Source organism: Colletes latitarsis, chromosome 13 (assembly GCF_051014445.1).
Source record: "Colletes latitarsis isolate SP2378_abdomen chromosome 13, iyColLati1, whole genome shotgun sequence".
Classification (NCBI taxonomy): domain Eukaryota; kingdom Metazoa; phylum Arthropoda; class Insecta; order Hymenoptera; family Colletidae; genus Colletes; species Colletes latitarsis.
The window spans coordinates 14,793,106-14,818,128 of record NC_135146.1 but is presented as its reverse complement, the minus strand read 5'-3'; the positions used below and the strand labels follow the sequence as shown (position 1 = coordinate 14,818,128).

General features: G+C 38.0%; 1 protein-coding gene across 1 annotated transcript in view; it reads left to right on the top strand.

Moving 5' to 3' along the window:
- The window catches only part of Acj6 (abnormal chemosensory protein 6), a 40,948-nt gene extending 23,301 nt beyond the window's left edge, over nucleotides 1–17,647 (top strand). The window contains exons 2-4 of the mRNA XM_076780744.1: nucleotides 267–323; nucleotides 5,975–6,181; nucleotides 10,056–17,647. Of these exons, the coding sequence (XP_076636859.1) occupies nucleotides 267–323; nucleotides 5,975–6,181; nucleotides 10,056–10,820 (1,029 nt within the window). The 3' untranslated portion in view covers nucleotides 10,821–17,647. The remainder of the gene's footprint in view (nucleotides 1–266; nucleotides 324–5,974; nucleotides 6,182–10,055) is intronic.
- Nucleotides 17,648–25,023: the final 7,376 nt, after the last annotated feature.

Below are 25,023 nucleotides of genomic sequence, written 5' to 3'. Positions count from 1 at the left end.
AACTTTTAAGTACTCGACACCTATTGTTGGGGAGTTCAATGACATTTAGCACGTATAAAAAGACCAAATGCGAATACAATTAAATACACAATTGATGAATGTAGCTGTTTCATAAGCACCAGGGTCTTGATAAATGTAAATAAGCGTTTTTTAAATGTCAGAAAACTCCTAGGTAATTGAACATATTGATTATCGTATTCGAAAAATGAATTGTTCCCATGAAAGGAAAGTAGAACACTTACTAAATTAACGTTTTTGTTTTTCAGAGTCGTATATTGGAAGATGCTTCCATTATGTGCAACTCCTGGTCACCAAGGCATAACGTGAGTACACGATACAACTACTAATTTTCTTCTTGAATGATTTATACTATATATCGTGAAAGAATACAACCTCTGACCATTGGAAGAGTCAAAGCAGGAATAAATATGAAACCAAACGTGCGTTGCGAATAACAACCGTCGATGGGGGTAGAAGTAAATAATAATAGTTGGAAAAGCCAGGTGGAAATAGAGAGAAAATATGTGGAAAACGCGGAGAAAGAGAATAATTTTGAACTCTGTTCCGTCATGCGAAGTGTTTCATAATATTTATGCTTTATGAAACCACGTAGTTATGGTGGCTTGGCTGACATAAACTTGCTAACTCGTGGTTACGATTATGGCCAGTAGTAAATTGATTATCTAGATATATGATGAGGCGGAGCGAGATAGTTTGAGTGCAATGAAAAGAGCTACCGTGAAATAATCGAAAGAACAGTGCATAATTTCGGCTCGACAACTTGTCGATATTAATTATTGGATTCGAATCTATCATCGATCGACAATTTCATTTCACAGAATGTTTTAAGATACGAATTATTGTATTTAGGGGTTGAGATGGGCCACTAGGAAAATTCTATTAATTCTATTAATAAAAATATGAATTTCCATAAAGATCGGGAGTCTAGTAATTACAAACAGTCTGTTACGATTGAACTTTTGCATTGGTCGAATGGTATTTTGTAATAGGACATCGGATTTCGCAGTTCTTGTCGTTGATACACCGGTATTTACGTTATTTAATGAACGGGGCATCAATTATTAGGAAACAATATCGAATAAAGCTGGGGAGCGACAAGTCGCGCGTCCTGGCAGACACCGGAGAGCGAGCTTCCTGCAGGAAAATATCGAGCGCGATGTAAATTTAGATTGTTTCTAAATCGATGGAGGCGACGGTGGGATTTTAGTCGTGTCTGTGTCACAAGTGAAACTGAATTTGATCATGGGGGAACGGCACCGCGGAGATATGTATACTCGTTACTCTAGACATCAGGTACTCCGCCATGCAAGTGATAATTCGAACAGTCTGCTCGTTCTCGTGTTAAACGTCAGATTTTCTGGAAGAATTTATTTATTCATGCGTCAGACTACTTCGCGATGTAGGTTATCAGACGGAAATAATATAATTGTCCCAATTTGTGATATCCATTGGCCGTCGGTTCGAGAACGATCTGTATTTAGACTCGAGTAACCATCGTTTTAATCGCTGAATCTTAACCGAGTAATATTTTCGATTCGAATTTCTACCTTACAACCCATTCCTATTTTTCGTTTTTTCTCTTTGCATTCGTTATAAACTATGACGATCCTAATAAGCTTCCGAACGATGCATAAATTGTGTATTTTTTTTTGAAAAACTTTGAATGTCTAGATTTATTGGGCACGGTAATAAAGATAAATAAATTAGTATCTTCTCTATATGCACATATTATAGAATCCCCCAAAAATCCACTTAAGTCTCATAATCGCTATCGGGGGGTTAAATTATTATTTGGAAAGTAGTAGTGCACTAGGTTGGGAAGTTAATCATCCTTGGCTTCTCGCAAATCAGCCTGGACACATAAATTACACGGGTGGCTTGTGGGGCGCGATAATTCAATTGTAATTGGCTAATCTTTAACGTGGCCGAGGTAGAAGACGTATTTAACGGGTGGGTCGGTTGCAGGCAGCTCGGAAAAATGACTCTATTAACCACGGGGACGTGCTGAACCGTGCTCGAAGGGGGACTCGGTAGAAACTTTGCTAAACAACTGCACGAGGTGCTAACTACGCAACTAACAAGAGCAATCTGTATCAGTTGGCCAACATTGCCGTCGCTTTTCTTATCTCTACTGGCATATACAAGTCTCTATAGTAACTTTTTCGTGTCGTGCAATTCTACTAGTTCATTCGGTAGTTTTTCACGCCAAGTAAACATTTATAAACCTATTCTTGGTGTACCTGCAATGATACCAGCTTTTGTCATTGGATCAACAAAGCAATTAATAGAACTCTACACGATTCGATTACCTATACACTATAGATACACCCACACATAGAGCTTGCAAGACTAAAGTTACCCCATCTTCCAAGATCTTCTCCCTCGCTTTAAGAGAAAACGCGATTTAGGATTTATTGGCCTATTAACACTTTGTTCGAGTAAAGCATTCGTATCCATCAGCAACACTCTCTATTACGCAACAAATGGTTTACGTAGCTCGTCCTTATACGTCAATTATCGTACATTACGAGAGAAGTCACTTTGTCTCGTCCAACTGTTCTATTAACGCCTTGAATAAATCGTAAAATTATGAGCTTGTACGTTCATTGATTTTTAATCCAACTATTACCTCCACACTAATCTAAACCGTTATTAGTTACGAAACGTGACAAAAGAATAGAGTAAATAAATATAAAGAAATATTTTTTCACGGTAGAAAATTAAAAAGAAAATGTTCGGTAAACCGGTGATTTTCCAGAACAACGGAAAACAGATAGAGGAACTTCGGAATTAGAAAAAGTGGCGGTAGTTCAGCAACCTACAGACAGACAGTACGTACACGTACTCCTCGAAGACCCGAGGAGTTCATAAATAATCGAAGCGCTGAAGTACGACGGTAGTTTTCACATGAAATATTGATCGACCGATGCGGACATTACAGTTTATAATGAAATAAGTGGATAACGAATCGCGTTTAACCTCACTTAATACAACCAAACGAACGAAACTCTTGAATGAATTCTCTTTCTACTTATTTCATAATTTATTAGGACGTTGGACACACTTTTATTTAAACGTTTACATAACCGACATAGAAGAAAGGCTAAATGTTTATTCATTATGTAAATTTTAAATTATCTTTTACATATGCTCATCTGTGTATATATATTTGAACCATGTTTAAGGCATTGCGTATTATGTGTGTATAATGTTTTTGTGACGCGTGTGGTATTATACTCGTGTGTTAGGAGATGAGGGTGCGTGCACGCGCCTTTTGTACGTCGACCATGTTATACGCGCCACAAAAAGTATTATGATATAGACGTCAGAGAATTCACACGAACCACATAATTACAAAACATATGCTACCAAAATACTATACACACGCCACACGCACTAAAACTCTAAAAAACATGCTGGAAATACTAAACAACGTAAACAAATTGACGCAAATATTACACTCACACCCATTTCATTCATCAGAGGAATTATTTTTAAAACGTTTAAAGTCTAACATACACTGTTTTCCATTATTGAGTGAAAAACAATCGCGACGATGCGAATTGATTGTAACAGATTCATACAACTTTGATGAAACTCTGAGGTGCACAGGATTTCCGTTAAATTGTTTTGACAATGAATCGACCTTTATCGATATTTAATAAAACGAAGAAGAACAGAGATCGATATCACTATTTCAAGGCGTTTCAACTTTATAGTTGGAACATTAATATTGTTTTGAACACTTTCATTGAACTCTTCTCAATATAAAAGCCTCATATCTTGTAGTGGAAACTATTAAAGTAAAGTAAAATTGTTTTAGTAATAGTAAACTCAAATTATAAGCAATATTCAAGTACTGTTAAATATTATACTATTATTGTATACCAAGATTTTAAATTCATTCACGAGAGAATATGATTCAAAATTTCATTCGGCGTTTGTTTTCGTTTCAAGGAAGTCTGAATTATTGATATTACCTCTTTCCTCTATGAATGGTTCTATTTCTTCATTTCTAAGAAAAGAAAAGTACAAAACAAACAGACCGCAGACGACTAAGGTCAGTTATGGCCAATATGAAAGTTTCCAGATATACTTAAATGCATAACTTTTATTTGATTATGTTTTGTAATTTTTTTAATTAACTACTGATGCCTAACATTCACAAAGTTTCTATGAAACGCTTACGACTGTATGAATCGTGACACGATATGAGTGAAAATTGACCCACCTTCTTTGAAGGACTATCAATTGTTTCGCAAATTCGATTAGACTCTATGTAAACGTATAAAAATTGACTATAAAAATTTTTGACATCCGATTATTTCGTGATTTTTAATAAAATTGCTTTGCATCGTTGCTTTGATTTTTCTCGAATAATGTGACGATATTCCTTGTGTAACAGAACCTTGCAATACGCTACGAGTGACAGATGCGGTTGACGTAAAATATCCCATATAATATCGATTGCCACAGTATAGAGAAGTACCCGAATAAAACGAAACCATGGTTTCGTTTCACAACTGTCATTAATATATCGCTGAAACAGAGATAGTTTACCTCTGCACCCTCATCTATCCTTTGTTTATTGTTGTTGAAGTTACACATTGATATTGAATGGTACAAAGCATATGCTACATTATCGCATTTACTAAAATTGTTTAATTGTTTAGTTATTGGAATTAGTAGTGTAATAATATATGTGTATATAGGAAGCAACTTTTTCTAAACATAAACAAGAAACACCAGACCCTTTAGCTCGTACAGTTTTAGCAGCACATCTACCCTAAAATAACCTGTCCAACGACCCCTTCGACATTTGACAACCAAACGAATTTGATTAGCAAACCTTGTATGTCACACGTAGTCGCGTTTGGAATAACATTAATTTAGCTGACCGAATCGTAATTGTATTCCTCTTCGATTATGCTATCATCTATAATTATCGATGATAATAATTAAACAAAAATAACAGCAATATTAGAAGAAAATATAAAGTGTGCTCCAAATATACAAGGTATCTCGTGATTCTTTCACCAAACTGTGGAAACTTAAGATATCAAAGGGAAAAAGAAATATTATATAAAGTTTGCAAATAAACGTTTGGCAGAAATATTGTAAAAATAATATTTTTTCTTAATATTGTAATTTAAAGTTGAATAATCCGTGTCAGGATTTATTATATTAGACGTATATTGATTTATTGTTATCAAATTATTGGTAATGCTAGTAAAATTAACATTAGTTAAACTTTCAATTAAATTGAACCTTCATGAAAGTCTGGAAAAAGCTAAACTCAAGTTTCCAGTGTCAAAACTATTTTAAGAGTATCGATCGCACGGCCATGTTGAGTACGCAGAGTGACCTCTGACTCTCTGACAAGGTACTTTTATACAAATGAACCGCGTATTTTTTTCCACACACACACACGTACACGACAGTGACACAAATTTTCGACAAATAATATTTTCATGCATGCTGTCGATTATAATCACGAGCATTCAAGGAGCCACCAAATCGAATCTTTAACAGAATTCAATGCTACTTTAACAGTGGAACTACCAAAGCAGTCAAAATTAACAAGCATTTATTTCCATTGCATTAAATATTTCTTCGCGTATCTATCATTCTAATTTCTTTGGTACAAAAAGAAATCATTATAATTGCCATAGTTCCTATATCGATATCGCTGATTATGTAAATAAAGAAATGAGAAACGTGATATCTGTTTGATAGATATCCCATAGGAACACATACATATGAGATAGAAAGGCGATCGGGGAGTTAAAGCGAAAAATGTGAAGATTGAGCACTATCCGAGACGTTACAAGATTTCTCTGATGCGATTTAAATTCGTTTAAAAAGACGAGAGGCTTTTGAAGACCGTTAGTTCGGTTCGAGGCACGATCCGTGATTCTTCAATCAGTGTCACGTGTCGCTTTTAACGTTTCAGGGTGACTTATTCGGGGGCTTGAACAGCGGTCTACAAGACGGCTTACTTTCGAGAGCGGAGGCTTTGGCTGCGGATTTGGGAAAACACAACGCTGGCACCCCAATGCCTTTGAAGCACGACCCTGTCTCCGTCTATCATCATGGAGCCCACATGCCAACCCCCCATCCAAATAACCGGCCGCATCATCAGGTACATTCACACCTCTTTGTGAGTTTGCTTTTTTGACATATTATACTCATATCGATATCTCTTACGAATCCATCTAGTTCCTACCTAGCAAATTTTTTTCAAGACTTATCGGATCTCTTAGTTAATAAAAACGCATCCAAACACGGTTGGAAACATCAAAAATTTCGTTTTCTGAACGTAACTTTACGCATCCAGAGACTCGGTAATTTTGTTCTTATTTAATATTATTTTATTTTCATAATTGGAATAGTTTCCACGCGAAACGGTGCTTGGGGCACAATAATTTTGCCACAGCTTTGCATTATTATCAACAGCAAAAGCTTACCGATAAAATAATTATTTTAATAAATTGTATCGGAGTCCTGCTACCGGCATTCCGTAAAATCCGATACTCGAATATCATAATAAAATGAAATGAGTTCCAACGGTGGACGAAATCATTGAAAATAATTCATTAAGCGTAGCAATTAATCACGATTTATAATTAATCCCGCAATTAAACACTTGAGTACCACCGATTCTTTATTAATATCATTAACGATACAAGCAACAGTTTTCATTTTCGCACATTAATCATTAATACCTCCGATATTCTCATGTACGCTGACAATTTTATACATTCGGGCACGAAAATTTAATGCTGGGTTTAAATAAATACTTGTTAATACGTAATGTTTTTAATAAAGCGATAAGTTAACTATTAAATCAAGGCACAAGCATAATTTTAAGTAATAAATAGAAATAAAAAATTTCACGAACCGTGTACGATAATAATTTTTAACATACTAATGTCGATAAACAGGGTCTATTGTTCTTAATATTTCTTATGTATATAGAGGAACTAGTAGATTTAGGTTTCACAAAATACCGATAACTATTTGAAAGTGATCTAATGGAGAATAAACAGGCAAGGTATAACTGCGGCCAAATTCAATTACAATTTGCTGCTTGTCGTTTTCGGGGGTCTATGCTAATACAAGCAATCTGAGGCTAATGAGTGGAGGATAGTATGACAGTAGGGTGAAGTAACCAATGTGCAGCGACCCGGAATGATCTTCTCGAGCGTAGGGGCGTTGCTCGTATATTATCTCACTATGTACCGGGACGATTCGCAACACACTGGGCGGAACGCGATCAATTTTGACAGAATTTCGTTTCCATGACACCAGGTCATATATCGATTATTAAAAACTGACCCACAAGTCACGAAACCAAGAAAGAATTCCTTCCTACGATCGATGAATCGCTGAAAACTAAAGGACGTTGCTCATCTTTGTTACAATTGAATTTTTTGTCGCGAAAATTCGATCGACCGTAAGTCGCGGGTATAGTTGGCCATCGAACGGGATGTATAGATCGCAATTCTGGCTTCCCGCAGTGCGGTAGCGAAAACACCCTCTTTCCGCTTACATCGTTTCGTCCCGCTCTTTCGCGTGAATCTCTCGTACAGATGGTCAAACAGCAAGTGCTCCATAAACTCTGTTTTTATACGCGAGCCTGACGAATTCAATAACGGCGATGTCCTGCCGGGTTGCTTAACGCGCGACGTATTACGTTCACGAACGCATGTAACGAGTTTTGTATCATTGGCAAAAACGTTGGGGTCCAAAGATGAGAGCAGGGCGAGGAATCGTGACGAGTGATGGGCCGTGCACGGGAGAAAAAACGACAGAGACAAAGGAGAGAAACGAGAGAGCGACAGAGAGATCCAACTAACCCTACCGACATGTCAGCATAATGATGAAATATTGCAGGGGTCTCTAGGGCCCTACCGTGTACACCCCTGGTCTAGTCCCTCGTTTCCTCCATATTTGCCGCCATCCTCTTTCAACTTTGTTCCTTCTTCCTCTTTCGTGATGCTTGCAGCCACCCGCAACCCCACCCCTGCATTCCTGATGTAACTATGCTATTCCGTAGCACCCCCGGACCGAAACCGTGCCCATCCAGTTAGCTCGCTGTACACCGTACTCCCGCGAGGATACATGTTGCGTACACCAACGTATTCATACGCATACGTGCCACACCCTCCGCACACACCTACCACCAACCAACGGCCCGTAGGCGCATCTTTGCACAGACACTTTCCGTTTTTTTTCCCGGAATATACCTTAGATTTTACTCGCAAACCACTTCATGCAGGCTCAAACCGACGAGCATTGCTCTACCGATAACCACCAGTTTCTTATCAATCATTTTTCACTATTATTTGCAGTATAGATCGCAAAAGGTAAACGCAACAAAAATTTAAGGGGAATAGGTCTACGCGTGGTCAGACATTACATTTTCAGTAATGAATTTTTTTCTCGAAAGTGAGTGAGATTTCGGGGGTACATCTATTGACCAAAAATCATTGTGACTGATCCCCCGAATAGAAAATAATTTTTTTAGAACGATTTGAAAATTTTTTTTTTCGTCGAAAAATTTCACACATTCTCGAATTTTTTTCTCGAAACTGGGAAGGAATTCGGGGGTATGTCTATTCACAAAAAATTATTATAATTGACCCCTGCAACCGGAAATAATTTTTCCAAAACGATTTGAAATTTTTTTTTTCGTCGACAAATTTAGCCACCTACCCCCTGTCGATTTTTCTTAAAAATTCGTTTTTCATTTTTAATAATTTTGTTTGGCGCCCTACAGAAAAGTTGTCTAATACTTTTTTGTAGGTACCCATGAGCTCTACTTCGGAAAAAAGTTTCATTGAAATATATTCACTATTGTAGGAATTATGGCTGTTTGAAAATTGTACCATTTCTATGGGGTTTTTCTCATTTTGCGGGGTCAAGGGTCAACTTTTCGAATATTTTTGCAATTTCTACATATACTTAATTAAAATACGCGTCGTTTGCTTTTTTAAACATTAAAATCCGTCAATCCGTTCAGAAGTTATGACATTTTAAAGATTCGCATGAAAATTCGGGCAGACATTCCTGACCAGAAATTACATTTTCGATTAGGAATTTTTTTCTCGAAAACGCGTAGGAATTCGAGGGTATGTCTAATGACAAAAAATGATTGTAATTGACCCCTGTAACTGAAAATAATTTTTTTATGACGATTTGAAATTTTCTAATTTTGTCGAACAATTTCACATTTTCTCGAATTTTTTTCTCGAAACTGGGAAGGAATTCGGGGGTATGTCTAATGACCAAAAATGATTGTAATTGACCCCCACAGCTAAAAATAATTTTTTTAGAACAATTTGAAATTTTTCAGTTTTGATGAAAAATTTTTTCACCTCTAACACTTGTATTCGAACCTTAATTGTAGATTATAACCAATGTCGAAATTGATTGGTTCACGAAAAGATAATGTACAAAGTTCGGGGCTGATGTTGCGCCACTTTCTAGGAGGAAAAATATAAAGGGAGCTCATAAATAATTTGTAAGGGGTCGCGCACACTAACGTCCACGGCACGTGCGGCATAATTGTGCGTACTAGTTTGCACAAGTTTTTTCTTCATGTCCGATTCCTCGTTTCCTCTCTTTGTACCCCACCGATGTTAGTCGTTTTTTATTATAAACAATTTTAATCGAGAAACTATGCCGTCAGCTAACGAGTATAGCTTGAATAATTATAGAAAAATCTACGATTGTTCTATTTCCGAGACTGTAAACAATACTAACGACATTTTTCAAACTAACTTTGAGGCAAAGTAATCTTCGTAAAATCATGTTTGCTCTGGAAAGTACATACATTCTCTCTCTTCTCAATTTTCTTGTCTATGCAAACCTTCCTAGACAAAGGTTTGCAACTAAAATTGGTCGATAATCTATCCCGAATTTAATTATGGAAAAAATAATGGAAATTGAAAGAAATTTCGCGATGTAATCAAGACACGATGCCAATGTGATTACGTAAATTGAAAGCGTGTAATTGGTTTGTTTTCCAGATGAGCCATCCGGGGATGGAGAGTCTGGACATGCTGGATCCAGCAAATTCAATGACCACGTTGACGCCAATGTCGGAAAACACTGGCGGGGGTCCTGGACACCACGCAGGTATTCACGGGCCGTCGGTTTACGGGGGCATGAACGGAATGATGGGCCATCATCATCATCACGGAAACCTCGGCGGGGGTGGTGGCAGCGTGCCACATCCGGCTCACCATCATCCAGCGATGGCGGCGGCGGCTGCAGCCGCGGCTGCCGCCGGTTTGCATCCGGACGCGGACACGGACCCTCGAGAACTTGAAGCGTTTGCAGAAAGATTCAAACAGAGACGCATTAAACTCGGTGTGACGCAGGCCGACGTTGGAAAGGCACTCGCGAATCTGAAGCTGCCAGGCGTCGGGGCGCTTTCTCAGTCGACGATATGTCGATTCGAGTCGCTGACGCTGTCGCACAACAACATGATCGCCCTGAAACCGATCCTCCAAGCGTGGCTCGAGGAGGCGGAAGCTCAGGCGAAGAATAAGAGGCGAGATCCCGACGCGCCTTCCGTTTTACCCGCCGGTGAGAAGAAGAGAAAGAGGACAAGTATAGCCGCGCCCGAGAAACGATCGCTGGAAGCGTATTTCGCCGTGCAACCGCGACCGTCCGGCGAGAAGATCGCCGCGATCGCGGAGAAACTCGACCTGAAGAAGAACGTAGTCAGGGTCTGGTTTTGCAATCAGCGACAGAAGCAAAAGCGCATGAAATTCGCGGCTCAACATTGACCCGAGGGTGGCTTGTGACAGCAAAACTGACCGTATCAGTTGCCCAGTCTCGAGCCTAAACCAGAACCTTTGACCGAGTTTCAGGGTTGGCCGTAATAACAAGAACACGGCGTACGAGAAGATGGAAGACACTAGGTTTCTAAGGAAGAAACAACCGGTGTGCACCGTCGATCACGTCGACGGAAGACTTCTCGGTTACAAGTGGGTTGCATTATGGTTGCTCGACACTGTGGTCAGACGATTGTCAAACTGTCACAGGCTTAAACGAATTGACTGTTGTGTAGTCGTTGCGCGCGCGCGCGTGCGTCATATTCTCGACGCGTCTCCTGTGGAATTTTCGATCGGCAGAAACGATACTTGGCTCATCGACTCGCGAGTCTCTTCCCTCGAGCCCTGGCGATTTATTTCTAAGTAACACCCTTGCAAAACGCTCCTCGCCGACTCCCTACGGTCTGATCTTTATTTCTAACGCGTTGGAAAATAATTCGTTGTTGAGAAGAAGATGACCTTCGCTCGATACTATCAAATTAAGCAAGTTGTTACTTTCCTATTCGATTTACTATTTTCTTGCTTACTTTCAGTGGAACTTTAGAGTTTGTAGCATCTCCTTTCTAATTCCTGTTGACACTGAATTAAAACGATTCTACGCGTGCAATAAAAGTGGAACGAAAAACGTCAAGAATATCGTATGGGATCGTACAAAAGCGTGCATGTGGGAACCGTAGAAATCATCTGCAAAGTGAGATAAAATTTGCGAAGGATATCGGCTACGATCGCGATAAAAGAGTTTACGATCGTGTACACCTTTGGAGCACCCTCTAGACTCGTTGAAATTGTCCTCGATGCCTATTTCAAAGGTTTTACCGAACTTTTACAGATTCAACGTCTATCTAAAACAGCACGTTTTAATTATTAACATGTTGACTGCCAACACCAAAGCCCGTAACATTTTCTGCGAGATTTTTCTACAACATTCAACTTGAGAATTCATTTTCCAAGTTAAAATGAAAAAGAGATATATTATTCGCTTAATATTTCGTGTCTTTGAACTTCATTATACGTCTGGACGCATTTTATAAATCATTCAACGAACGTTTCTCTTTATTTATATTTTTTAACCAGGAAGGATACTTTTACTTGCGATACGTGCCATCGCTAACAACATTTTCACAGAGAAAAGTATGAAAGATTTGGATTAGCGTGAAACGAATAACGAAAGAAACTTCAGAGAATATAAGTAGAAGATAATACTGGTAAAAAAAGATCAGAACTATTTGAATTGCGTCGAATTTGTTTGCGATATTATTAGAGGAAAGAAGAGGGAAGTTTTCGCGTACGAAGAAGAGCCAAATAAGAAAAAGATTGGCGGAACGATCGTCGACGCGTCTTGAAAAGTACAATTCGAAACATAAAAATATAAAAGTACGTATTGTTATAAAACCGACGCGCGGATACGTCGCGCCGAAGAAATAAGTGATATTAATCCTAATGAAGACACTCGGTGCAATGTAAAAAGTGAAAAGATAGAAATGGAGAAAAGAAAGTATGCGTGTAACAAAAGTAAGAGTGAAGAACATCGATATATTTAATACTAGAATAAGGTTTTTACTTGAATACATCAATCTCTGTGATTTTATGTTTATGGAACGTAATTCCATAAATATTTACTTGCTATTTCAAATTTCACGAAGATTTTTGAGAAGAACAAACCTTGATGATTTCTGTGAAAGTTTTATCGCATTCTGAAACGACAATTCCCTTGTTTCGTTCAAACGAATCCTCCTCATTAATCATATCTGTTAATCGTTCCAGCTAAAAACATTTCTAAACGTAACTTTATATTTCAGAGAACGTGATTGTTTCTTTACAAGTACATATAAAGTTTTAAGAAGCTCGAATCTCTTAAAACTACGATTTATAGAAAAATTGTATATTTACTAGAGTCTGTCACTGATTGTATCTATCGTTTCAGAAACGTTGTCGACGACTTCAAGGTTTGAAAAGCTTCGAACAAAAGGAAAGTTTCTTTTTCATAATCGCTCTAAATAATGCGTTTAACGCTTAGACACGATTCATTCCAGTAAAATGTATCGATGAATAAGTTTGCGCGAGGTGAGAATGACAGAGAGAAAGAACGTGAGAAACCATAATAGAGGAAACAAATAAGAGAATGTGTTATGTAGTGATATTGGACAATCAGTGAAAAGACTGTATCATATCATATTGAAGCAATACTGTAGTATTAGTCGGCGAAATAATGAACTTTATTTGTATTGTTCGTGATCGAGCGTTCCCGGTGCACTCGAAGGCCTTCGTACGATACGAAAAGGGTAAAAATGGCAGAAAGCGCTGTTCGATTAACTGTTTTTTTTCTCTCTCGAAACGAACCAATCCAAGACTTAATATTTTCAACGATAAAACCGGAATGGATAAGCGCATAGCAAATAAGATAGCTCGTGTTTACTCGCGTGAGCTGGGACCGCGTACGATCGCTCAAACAAACATCGACAAATTGATCCTACATGATTTTTTCTTTAAACTTCTCGTCGTATCTCGCGATTTAGCGCGATTCATTTTTCTTTACCGAACGATTTCGCTGTCCCTCGACGACAACGAAATTTGATCAGCGTGAAAAACGAAATCCTCGACCGACTGTGCGCTAAACATACTCGAAGGGACTCGTCGAACACGTTCCAATGTCGGTCGCGTGGAAACGTAGCCTAAGTGCTGATCACATACTAACCGGGAAAAACTACTTTCAGTGCCGAACGATCAAAGAAAGAAAACTTTACGACGTAGACGAGTCGTTATACTCATCTATTCGCGTGCATCGAGCAATACCACAAGGATATTCGGCGAAAAAATAAGGCTATTTGTCATTATAATAGTTTTAAATAAGCGGAAGGATGGTAGTAATTTTCAAATTGTACATACGTAAGAGGATAGGTATTTTCTAGAAGAATAATAGTCTATTGCCATTCTACTAGATAATGGATGAAAATTGTAGTGCAATATAAAGTCTGACGACATTATTATTATTATTATTATTATATTCGTTAATTTGTTTCTTTGTTTCGATATCGTCGCGCAATATTCAATCAAAAAACGTACCAACTTGTTTTTAATAAAACAGTCAACTCTTACTCTTCTTACGACAATTTAACACGCCCAGGAATTCGTTCAATAACTTCGTTAAACCGACATTTCTGATTGCTTGTACAGAAACGGGATTCTTCTTACTAATAAAATGTTCTTTAGACACTAACGACAGGGTAACAAGTCATATCGCAGTATGCTTTTAACAATTATTATTATCGTAATGTACAACTAGGAGCCTTGCTGTTTGGCGCGAGTAGGTATATGTGCCGTAAATACACGGAAAACTTTACTACACTATTTTGCATACGTGTATACACGTGCCATTCTACGCGAAATTTCTCACTTTTGATCCTCTACTTTCTACGAAACTCGAGTTAATTGTTTATGGAAGATACGAGCCTTCCAAGTTTGCACTTTCTACTTTTTACTCGAGAATGAATTTTGTTTGAATTGCAACAATGATTTTTACAACACAAAAATAATAAAAATATCTTTGATTTAACACGACACAACAAGATAGGAAACCTGGTAGAGTGCAAACTATTGGGGATGCAAACACTCGTTCAACCATGTTGTAGTACTTGAAAAAGATAGTAGAGTATTTATTGCTACGAAAATCTCATTGTTAATTATTTACTATAGACAAGATTATTATGTTTATATGTATAATCACGCGTCACCTTTTTAAAAGAAACTGATTTTGTATTTTTCATATCTGTTATTGTGATCTTGTCCGTTGAGGCGAATGTTTCATTGTTAAAGTTTTAATGGTGTTCCTGTTGTAATAATTGTTGCAATTGTTTTATATAGTGCTTTCTACTTCTGCTCCAAACTATTTTCTCAAATTTTCAATTTGTTTTGTTGTTTAAATCATTGAGATCTATGAAACCTCTCCCTCCTTCTCTTTATATTTTATTTATGTTGCAGATTGTTCGTGTTAGTAATTTTATTATTGCAAACGAACATGTTGGGTACAAAAGTGATCGATTTGCCGTGGAATGGCCTATACATATACAGTCATAAAACGAAGAATGAAAACAATCTGACGAGTGAATAGGAAGTCTATGTAATATTTCCAGAGTTTAAGTTACTCGTAAATAGAATGAGATTCTCGAAGCAATGTGTCAAACGGATACAAAATAAGCTCTTTAGTTGTATCGTGTAATACAATTAATCAGTAAACAATATCATTCGTTAACGATATTGTTCTTTCATACACGATTAAAATATAAGAAATTTAAATCTCTTTTTCGTGCATTCTGCGTGCCAAATACTACGATGCAACGTATACAATCTTATAAAAAAAACAATACATTATATTCAGATGCATGTACAATCCGATATGTCGTTAAACATAACGATAAGGAAACATTCTCCAACTTTTAACTCGTAGATGAATCGGGTATAAACCTTATGTACATACATTCTACACTTGCAATAATTGCAAATATACTCGTATTATAAACATGGGGTTATCCACGAAAGCACAGCTTTGTTTTTACAATTGTTTCCAAATTTTAATAACTATATTTGTTCAATTTAGTACTACTAAACTGACTTGTTAAAATACCTATTAAACATTCGACAATTTTCGTTTCGTTAGAGATTTATTTGAATTATTTTAATTTTTGATATATAAATATAAAATATTTATTTATTCGTTCGATCGAATCGAATCATATCGCTAAATGCGGTATATTTATTTTATCGAAGACCACGTATTCGAGGAATAGTTAAAAAAAAAAAAAAATTGTATCAGAATATCTAACAAGGGGCCAAAAGATTGTTTTTTAAATCTCCGAAGTGTACGTTTATAGTAAATAAACCTATAATTCCAGGATTTTTTAACATCTTTAAAACTTATAAGTTGAAACAAGGTACATAGTAATTGCAATTAATTTTCAAAGCTTGCTGACTTGGATTGTCCTATAATAACATTGCATATACTCGATTTGAACTCTCCGAGAAACGCAGTGCAAAGAAAAAAGAAAATATTCGAAAAGGTCGCGTATACCTACGTGCGCCAAAGTCGAAGATTCTTGTGTATAATATACATATGTATAAATTATTTCTTTATTTGTAAAATGGTCGCACGAAGTAGCGACGTTTATTTCGGATACTAGTCAAAAAGCTAAAAAAACAATTTAACCGAAAAGTATTACGTTGACACGTGCGACTACGGTAAGGTTTGTATAAAGAATTACGAGAACTATTAATTAGTATAAATAATTACTAGCAGCAATTAGATTGAATGTTTATAATAAATCTAAAGAAGCCAAAATGAATTGTTAAACATAGAATCTTACTCATAGGTGTATGCGTGATCAGTTTCCTCCGCTGTTTTTCCTCCAAAGCGATCAACCATTAATTAGTGGAATATGCCAGTTCTAACGATCGAGCTTCGTTGCTTTTATTCACTTTATTTCGCGTTACTTTAATCACAAAGGATCTATAGAAAACGAGGAAATATGTAAAAACATTACTTTGAAATGAATTTAAAGATTGACTATTTTAATAAAGACATTTTCAAAATTGAATTGTAATTCAAAATTACGAATATAGTTTTCAACCTACAAATACGTTCGATTAAACTGCAATAGTCTCTGTTATTTATCGCGTGCGTGTGTCTTTGTAAGTGACCATGTAGTTGAAAAAAAAAAGAAAAAAAAAAGGGAATACGCTCACACTCTGCACCTTCTATGCAACCTATAAAATGTCCTATTCCGAGTATGGTATCAACGAAACAGAAAACAGATCACGAATCACACACGGTTAAGATTTTTCATTTCATTTGTATAAATCCTGAGGCTTCTATTTGTTGCCGTCAATAATTCTTCGTAAAAAAATTCGGGTATAGTCGTAAGCGTTCGAGAATATTTATTGATTTTTACAAAGATCATTGTATAGAAAACTGACGCGATTTGGTAAAAGAAAAGAAGAAAAAGGTTCTGTAAAATATAACGAGATCTAGCAGGATATATTGTAAAAGTACCCAAACACCATTTATGAGTAAGACCATAATCGACGAACGATATAATACAATAAAGACATATCATAAAGTATTAGTTTAATTGCCTGACATTGTAGAATTTATATGTAAATATGTTGCGTGCAACTTGGATAAACGTATCGAGGCGATGTAAAGTTAACGGATTATTTGAGAGAGGTAGCAACACACATAGCATTATCGTATTTCTCATTTAATTCAGATAAGGAATCTCATTACTTCTACTTGTCGTAGACACTATCACGAATTTGTATATAACCAACTGTCTTTGTAAATTGGTATATAATAATTGATGCACTAGTAAAATTCTATTCGCTTTTGATCTATAATGTATGTCGACATAAATAACAACGTGAGAAAGAATTGTTCGTGTCGTTTCATAGCACCAGAGAATTTTTGTAAACGCGTAAACTTCTAGTGTACGATAGTTTCGACGGATTTTCATTTACATATGATCGAACGATCAACACGATTCTTTCACTCTCGAAACAAACGATGTCTGTAAACTAACGAATAGACGTGAATCGCATATATAAAAGACAGTGACGCTCTAATCGAAACGAACAGTTTCCTAAGACCAAAGTAAACAGAGAAATAAATATGCTCTTAAGTACACCAAATTGCGCGCAATGTAAAACAAAGAACAAGGGAGACAATTTTCCTCCATACTGTACATATCATGTGCCATAACTCATTCACCATACTTTGTGTCCAACTTTGTTCCAAGTACCTACTCAATTATAAATATTATAGTATAATAAAGTAAACCTTGATGTTATTAATAAATTTGTATATCTTCCTTTACCTGGCTGTCTCCCTGGCACTCTTGGCCCTATTAATTTCTGGATTATTTACACGTGGATCAAAGAGGATCTTCTCGAGGAAAAATTTTAATCAAATCAGCTTTTCCAAAAAAAAAAAAAAAAAAAAAAAAAAAAAATTCTGAATCTTTGTTTTACATCTTATATGTACGAAGGAAGTTCAATGCGCGCGACACAATCACGTGCAATATTTTTATTGAACCGAATCCAGACGTAGACACGTTGCATGTCGTGCCGCTATCAACTATTGCGTAGAATTATAAATTTATAACACGAACACGAATACACCGTTAAAAAGCTTATTTATCCAAATCAGAAAATCGCACTTGAATGCACGCTTTTCATAAAACGGATAATAGTATCGTCGCGGACACGTCTGATGGCTATCGAGAAATTTCATGACTCTACCATTAAAGGGAACATCCAATTAATTCTTTCCTACTAATTAGGTTAATACCTTTCACTTAATATCCGACGAATTCGTCGGAAAACATTATGTCTAGGAAGATTTTTTTAAATTCGCCTTATCGTTATTACATGACTGTAGGTATTTAATATTTTCAATTACTTCAAGAGTACTATTCTTAATGTTTTACTATACCCATTATAAATAGACTGTAGATCTTTACGCAGTTGTTTCAATATTTTTGCATATCGAGTGCATTCGGTAGTTTTTAAATTCCCCATAAATCTGCAGTCTAATTATAAAAGATCGATCACAAACTGAAGCTCGATTTGTTCGATACAATGGGACTCGGTGCATGAAGTGCAGTGGTTAATGAAGGCAAACAAAGGTTTCCATTACGAGCACAACGGATCTGAGTGAATGTTTGAGGAGGTAACGAGCCTCGATAGCTCAAGTATCGAGATGAAAGATCAGCTGAGAACAGCTGCAGTTCTATGGGAACAACCTGTTATAGTGTCGAAGGAGAATTCGGGATAGAAAAAGCCGCAAGGGAAACGAGTTTATAGTATCTGCTGATTAATTGGTACGGCATGTAAACAGCCGTTCGGTACCTAAGGGTTGTTTGCTTGTGTACACACTGTTCATAAGGATAGAGGAATACGTGGGGGTGGTTGAATACGCGAACGAGCCTACGCTGACACGCCACACTCCTGCACTCGAGCCTGAACATGTGGCAGGCGTGCCTAACTCGCCTAGCCTTTGTGTTACAAATCATGTTTACATTATTGCTACACTTGTGCGGTTCTAGCCGGTGCAGTGCACTCGTCCTCGATGGCCCAATAGCCTGGGGACAAATGCGCAGCTAGCTTGCCCTCCAGGCTGGCTTGATTAGTTATTTTTTAGACTCGTTTGGCCCAACGATAATTAAGTAAACTAACTCACCCTGGAAAATTCTACAATTCCGATATTTTAAACGCTCAGCTTGCATTTCGGGGGATGGATAGTATCAAAATTGGAACGAATGATAAACAAATGCACGGTATATTGACCAGTAATGTACATACTACCCCTAAACACACATTCGACTTCTGTAAATTTCGTTACGTATTGACCATCGCATTCGCAATATATTGTTCCCTACAATTTGATCGGTAGTTTAGCGTATTCTTCTATTCTTTCACTCTGATAATTGTTTATCGTGACTAGACTATGGATATTTATGCAAATTCTCAAGTTTAATTATAAAACACAAGACTTGAACATTTAACGAAGGCAAACAAAGGTTTATATCGAGTCTGTAGTTTTTTGATAATAAAAATTTTCCATAAATGCATAAACCGTATTTGTAGTCTGAGAAATTGTCGGTTTTTCCGGGGCTGTCCATTCTTAGATTTTCAGAAAACCGTGAACCGAACGTCATGAGGTCGCATAAAGCGGAAGGGCAAAAAAGAACAAGTCGGTTGGTTGTAAATTTCCCCAGGAATATCCGGGGACATTACGGTGCGATCTCATCATAAAAGTTATTGCGATACAATGACAATCTCGTGAATAATGCAACGTTTCGCGGACTTATCAAAGTTATGTGACATTGTTCGGCCGCGAGACACGCGGCCTGGTACACAAAGGGCTCCGTGACACGCGAAATTGAACAAAGGGAGAAGCTAAAAGAACGATGTGGCCGAAAGAACGAACGAACGCGGAAATGAAAAACGTAGGAGGCGGACGGAAAATGGAATAGAAGTAAAAGAAAGGATAAAGGAAAACAGAAGGAGGAGGGAGATGGGGTAAGAAAAGGAAAAAGGATGGTCGAGGGTGGAAAATATCCAAGATGTTGCGACAGTGAGAGGTTGGATATAGCATAGTACGTGGCCGGTAGAGCAGATATAACGGGTAGAACGCAGTAGTTGCCGACGGGAGACCCGAGCTATGTGGGTGAATTATACATGATACAGAACACAATCACCCTACTCGACCTTCCTAACTCGTCCGAAAACCGCCCCTCAGCTTCCGACTGGCCGTATGGATGCCGATACTCTGCTACCTTTTCGCGTCTCCGACAGCTTCGACTGTCGGCCAACCACTTTTTACCAATTTCCAAACCGATCGAACAATTCGACTCCCAGTATCGACCATTAGAATGCTCCAATACCCATTAAATAGGCCAAGCAGTATTGCATTTTTCTGTTTAAAAAGTACTCACATAGTGTCACAGCACGGCACAAGTCCAATCACTGCTCACATTTTTCGAATTCTGAAAGTAATAATTATTTTAGTCTCGTACAGAATATTTTCCAACGTAGATATTAATTAAAGATACTTACGTAATATGACTTGGGAGAAGTTCGATCGCTGTTGACATTTTTCCATCGAGTTCTGAAAGTAGAAATTACTTTAGTTTCATACAGAAAGAAAAATGTAAACGATTCTTTTGATTATCGAAACGATATTCATAAACGTACATAGAGAATAAGCAATTAAGCGAACAGTGGAACGGAATTAAGATTGCGTCGGAATTATGTTGCCCTTCGAAGACAGAAGAAAAAACTAAAACTCTGTCCGTTCGGGGTAGATTAAATGCAACTACTTTCAGCGTCGACTGTTAATTCTTGATCTTATATTTAAGTGGAAAAGAGTTCGCGCAACGTAGACGACGCTCTTTCGTATTTTTACGAGAGCGCTAATGGTGTCGAAAGACCCTCTCTTGCCTTGACGAGAATCTACCCTCGCTTCTTCGTCCGTCTTAATTGAAAAAATATGAACTTTTTTGTCGTCACCGGAGAGTACTTTGTTCCCCTTAATACCACCGCTGTCTTACTTGCCGCGTTATTATAAAACATTGTAGTTTTCCGTGCAAAAGATTAAGCTCGGTTCTTCCCGCGTCGTAAGGGAGAATTGATTTAAGTCGTCTCGGGAAAGAAACATTTTTATTAATATTCGCTCGCGCACAGACATTTTTAAACGCACGACATCCACAAATATAAATCTGTTTAAGATAGTTTATAGTTTGTTTTTAAATATTTCCTGCGTTAAACCTTTTCAGGAAAAAAAAAGAAACGAAAATATTTACTTCAATTAGTCACCGCTGCTGGAGATAATGAACAAAACCACGGAGACTTAAACTAGATTACTCTTTCTTCGTGTCTAATAGCAAGTATATCGTTAAAACCCTTTACTTCTCTCGTGTCCAATTCCTCTGTGCGCAGATATAACGACTTTACTTTGTCATTCATTTTATAGTTCCTTTTGTATCCTCGTGCCTATAATGACCTCGTTCATTTTTTACTCCTAATGTGCTTTAATTTCACACCTTAACGGAGAAATTGTATAAAATATAAATAATTTATCGTGGGCGTCGCAAAGTCGTCGAATAAAACATTTACCTTGTTATTTTATATAATAACCAAAGGTAAGACGAGCATAAATTAATTTCGTAGACTTTTTAATGTTAATACGAGATCGAAATTGCTGCGGCAGTTAGGAAACGATGCGGTAGCAAAGACAAAACCTGCTCTCCGCTAATCAAAGTGTTTGTCTTCGCTTAATCCGGGCTTAGCGGAGACTTAAATATTCCTTGTAAACTTCCGTTCAACATCGGGGATTACTAAATGGGAGCAACGGAGGGTCTTGTCTTCGACTTAGCTAGAAAGTGCCAAGCTTGACTGTAATAGGATAAGACCGCCGAGAAGCTTTCTTAGTTGATATATGTACAAAGTGTGCCATGTATTACTAAAAGAAAGTATTACTACACATTCTACGAACAAAAAACTTTAACAAAAACGCTCGTAAAAAGTTCACATTTCAATTGTTTGGTATCCTTTCGAAAGATGGCCAAAGTTATTGCCAGAGAAATAAAAAGCTATAATTAATTCTGATGCGAGAAAACGCGGGAAAAGCACACGTAGCTGATGGAACGAGCATGGCAGGGGTGAGAATTCACAATGACGGATGCTTAGCATGCGAGGACGAGGAAATGCCTTATGATTAGACGCGATACGAGACAATGACGTGCACAGAAAGAGTAGAATTTTAGTGCTACGAAGCTACCAAAGAATACCACACGGGAGTTGCAAGAAAAGGGGAGCAGTTCGAGGGGTTGCAGTCAGAAGGAACGAAAAGTCGAGTAGAAGGTACATATATGGGGAAAAAAGACAAACCAATTATGGAATACATCTCATAGCGTTGGACAAAATGATAGAACAGTTTGACTCTTGTTTTTCTTTAGACAATGCTTTATACAGGGGAAAGAAATAAAACAGTGGTCCGATATAGGAAACTCTCGAAATCCAGGCTAGAATCTGTCGAATGGAAGAGTTTGTCAAATTGTTTTCGATTTTCCAATCAATTACGCAGACTTGCAGGACAGCCTCTACCCTGCCCTACCGGCAGAATAGACTACCCTATCTTACCGAGAAAGTAATTTACACCGCCTTACCGGCCGTGTAAATTACCTTACCTCACCGACCGAATAAACTACCCTGCCTTACCTGCAAGATGCACTGCATGTTTACCGACTCTTGTCTTTTTTTATACAATGTTTCATATACGGGAAATAAATAAAACGAGGTTCAATATAGGCAACTATGCAGGATATCGAAATCGAGGCTAGAATCTGTCGAATGAAAGAGTTTCCGACATTGTTTTCGATTCGCAAATCAATTACAGACGTGATCCCGGTGTCTGCCGTTTAAGTTGCGCTGTGCAGACTCGCGACTCGTTGGGTAGAAAGCGTATTGTTGAGCCACAGAGAGACGATATAGCTGGAAGAACCCCACCCACCCCTAGGTTGCTTCGCTCTCCGGCGTGTGCCTGGCTACACACGTTAAGAGAACAGGAGAAGTGTGTATGTTTTCAGAGCGGTATTATATCGAGCATAAAGAGCGGCCTCGTCCCGAGGGAATGCAGCGTGTGCGTGCTTGCATGCTCTATTCGCGACCCCCTTCCCCGAACTTGGGACAAACCCCCTTCTCAACGACCCTCGTCGTTCTACCTCCTCGTCGACCCCTTCCAACTTTCCTCGCTCCGGTACAAGCGTCCCCCTTTCGGTCTATGTGCCATCACACTGACTCCCCCCTTCCACCCCCACTCGCCTTCGCCCTTTGCACCCTCGAAATGGAACCGAACAGGTTGATAATCTCCGTATAATACAAAAACTCGTACAGCCACCCTATGTTGATGCAGTCTCGCCCCCTTCTATTCTTCGCCTAACCACTTCAAATCGTCCGACTATGCTTCCATCCCTGTTATCTTATTAACACGTTCCTTCTTATTCTATCTCTCTCCTCCCCAAATACGACCAATGCTGCCCACCTTAATCGTACTTTTACGAGCGACGATAGGTATGCGGTAAAAGTATCTAATATGGCAACTTGTGAGCTCTAAAATTCATTATTCATTTATCGACAATACTTTTACGATCGACCTCCGATACAAACCATCCGAACACTGTAAAATGACCATTTAATTATCGAACATTTCTATGCTTCGCGCTGTAATCGAAGACACCTTTGGACACGGTAAATTGCCAGACAATTTAAAAACAAAACGGTGTCATTTCTAAACATATCGACCTTTTTCTACCGAACGAAACGGAGAATTGATAAAACGGGGGCAAGTATCGCGTGCATCCGATTCTAATTCAATTTCGCGTGATTCAAATGACGTTATTACAGGGTAAAGAATTGCACGACTGTAAACCACGCTTCTTTTCGTTCCCACTATATCAAGTCAACCGGGCAGACCGATTGCTGGCGGCGTATAAAACTCTGAGGAATGGTCAATTGAAGCGGCGACGGTTTACCCAGGGAATTGCTGAGGGTCGGTCAGCCAATACTCTTAAAAGATTAACGCGTTTCTTTTCTAGGTAGTGACGTGACACTGAAAGAAGAGGAACTACGTCGGCTGCTAAAGTAGTTGGTTCCTTGACCAACTAGTACTGCCCATTGCCTCGTGATTCGTTGCAGTAGTTGGTCATCTGGTCGGAAGTCTTAGCCAATATGCTTGAATACTCAACTCTGTCTCTGTCCTTGTTCCTAAAGCACGTGTGGTTCTCGAAGAAACCTTCGACCTTTTCTCCTTTTCTTCCTCCTCTGTTCTCTTTATTATTGTTCCCGGTATTTCACCCTCATTCCTGATCCACTCTACTTGTTCATCCCCTAGATTTTTCCCACTCTATCCGTCTGTACGATTCTCTTTCTCGCTCTCTTCTCTTCTCCCTTGTATTCTCTTTCCTGGTGCAGTCAGGTTGCTTCTCTCCGCCGCTTGTCGTCTGTCTACACAGTTAAGTGCCCCGCTTTGATTTCCGTCGGCAAACACTGTAAATTCCTATTGACCCGTCTGCCGTCACGTTATCACGTTAAATTAGTCGAAAGTAACGAGTATCGACTCGCTACGTTTCCATATATATTCTTCCCCATTGCCCCATATACATAGAACTGACGCGGATAAAGCATAGAAAAGTGACGATGCAATTTCAATATTATCAACCTTACGCCAACAAACTGAGTTCTAAACATTCGCGTAACCGAATAAAAATACTTGTAATATTAGGATATGGATCGTTTGGTGGGCTGCAACTTTTCTTGGAAACATTTTTCCACGAAAGAAACGATTTTCGAGTAATTTGGATGGCAGATCTTGGAGAAGCACCCTGTATATGAATCTGAGAAAGTTAAGGAGAAGACGGGGCATAACGGTACTGCATGACAGTGTCTCCTAAATATTCAAGCGGAGCAGGTACCTAAAACTTGGCAGCTTTATCTCGGCATTACTCGAAAATTTATTCATATATAATGAACGGTTGAATAATGTATGAGGTTAACCCCTTGTTCTGCCTCCACAAAGCCTACACGAGGAAACTGGGAGCTTGAATAC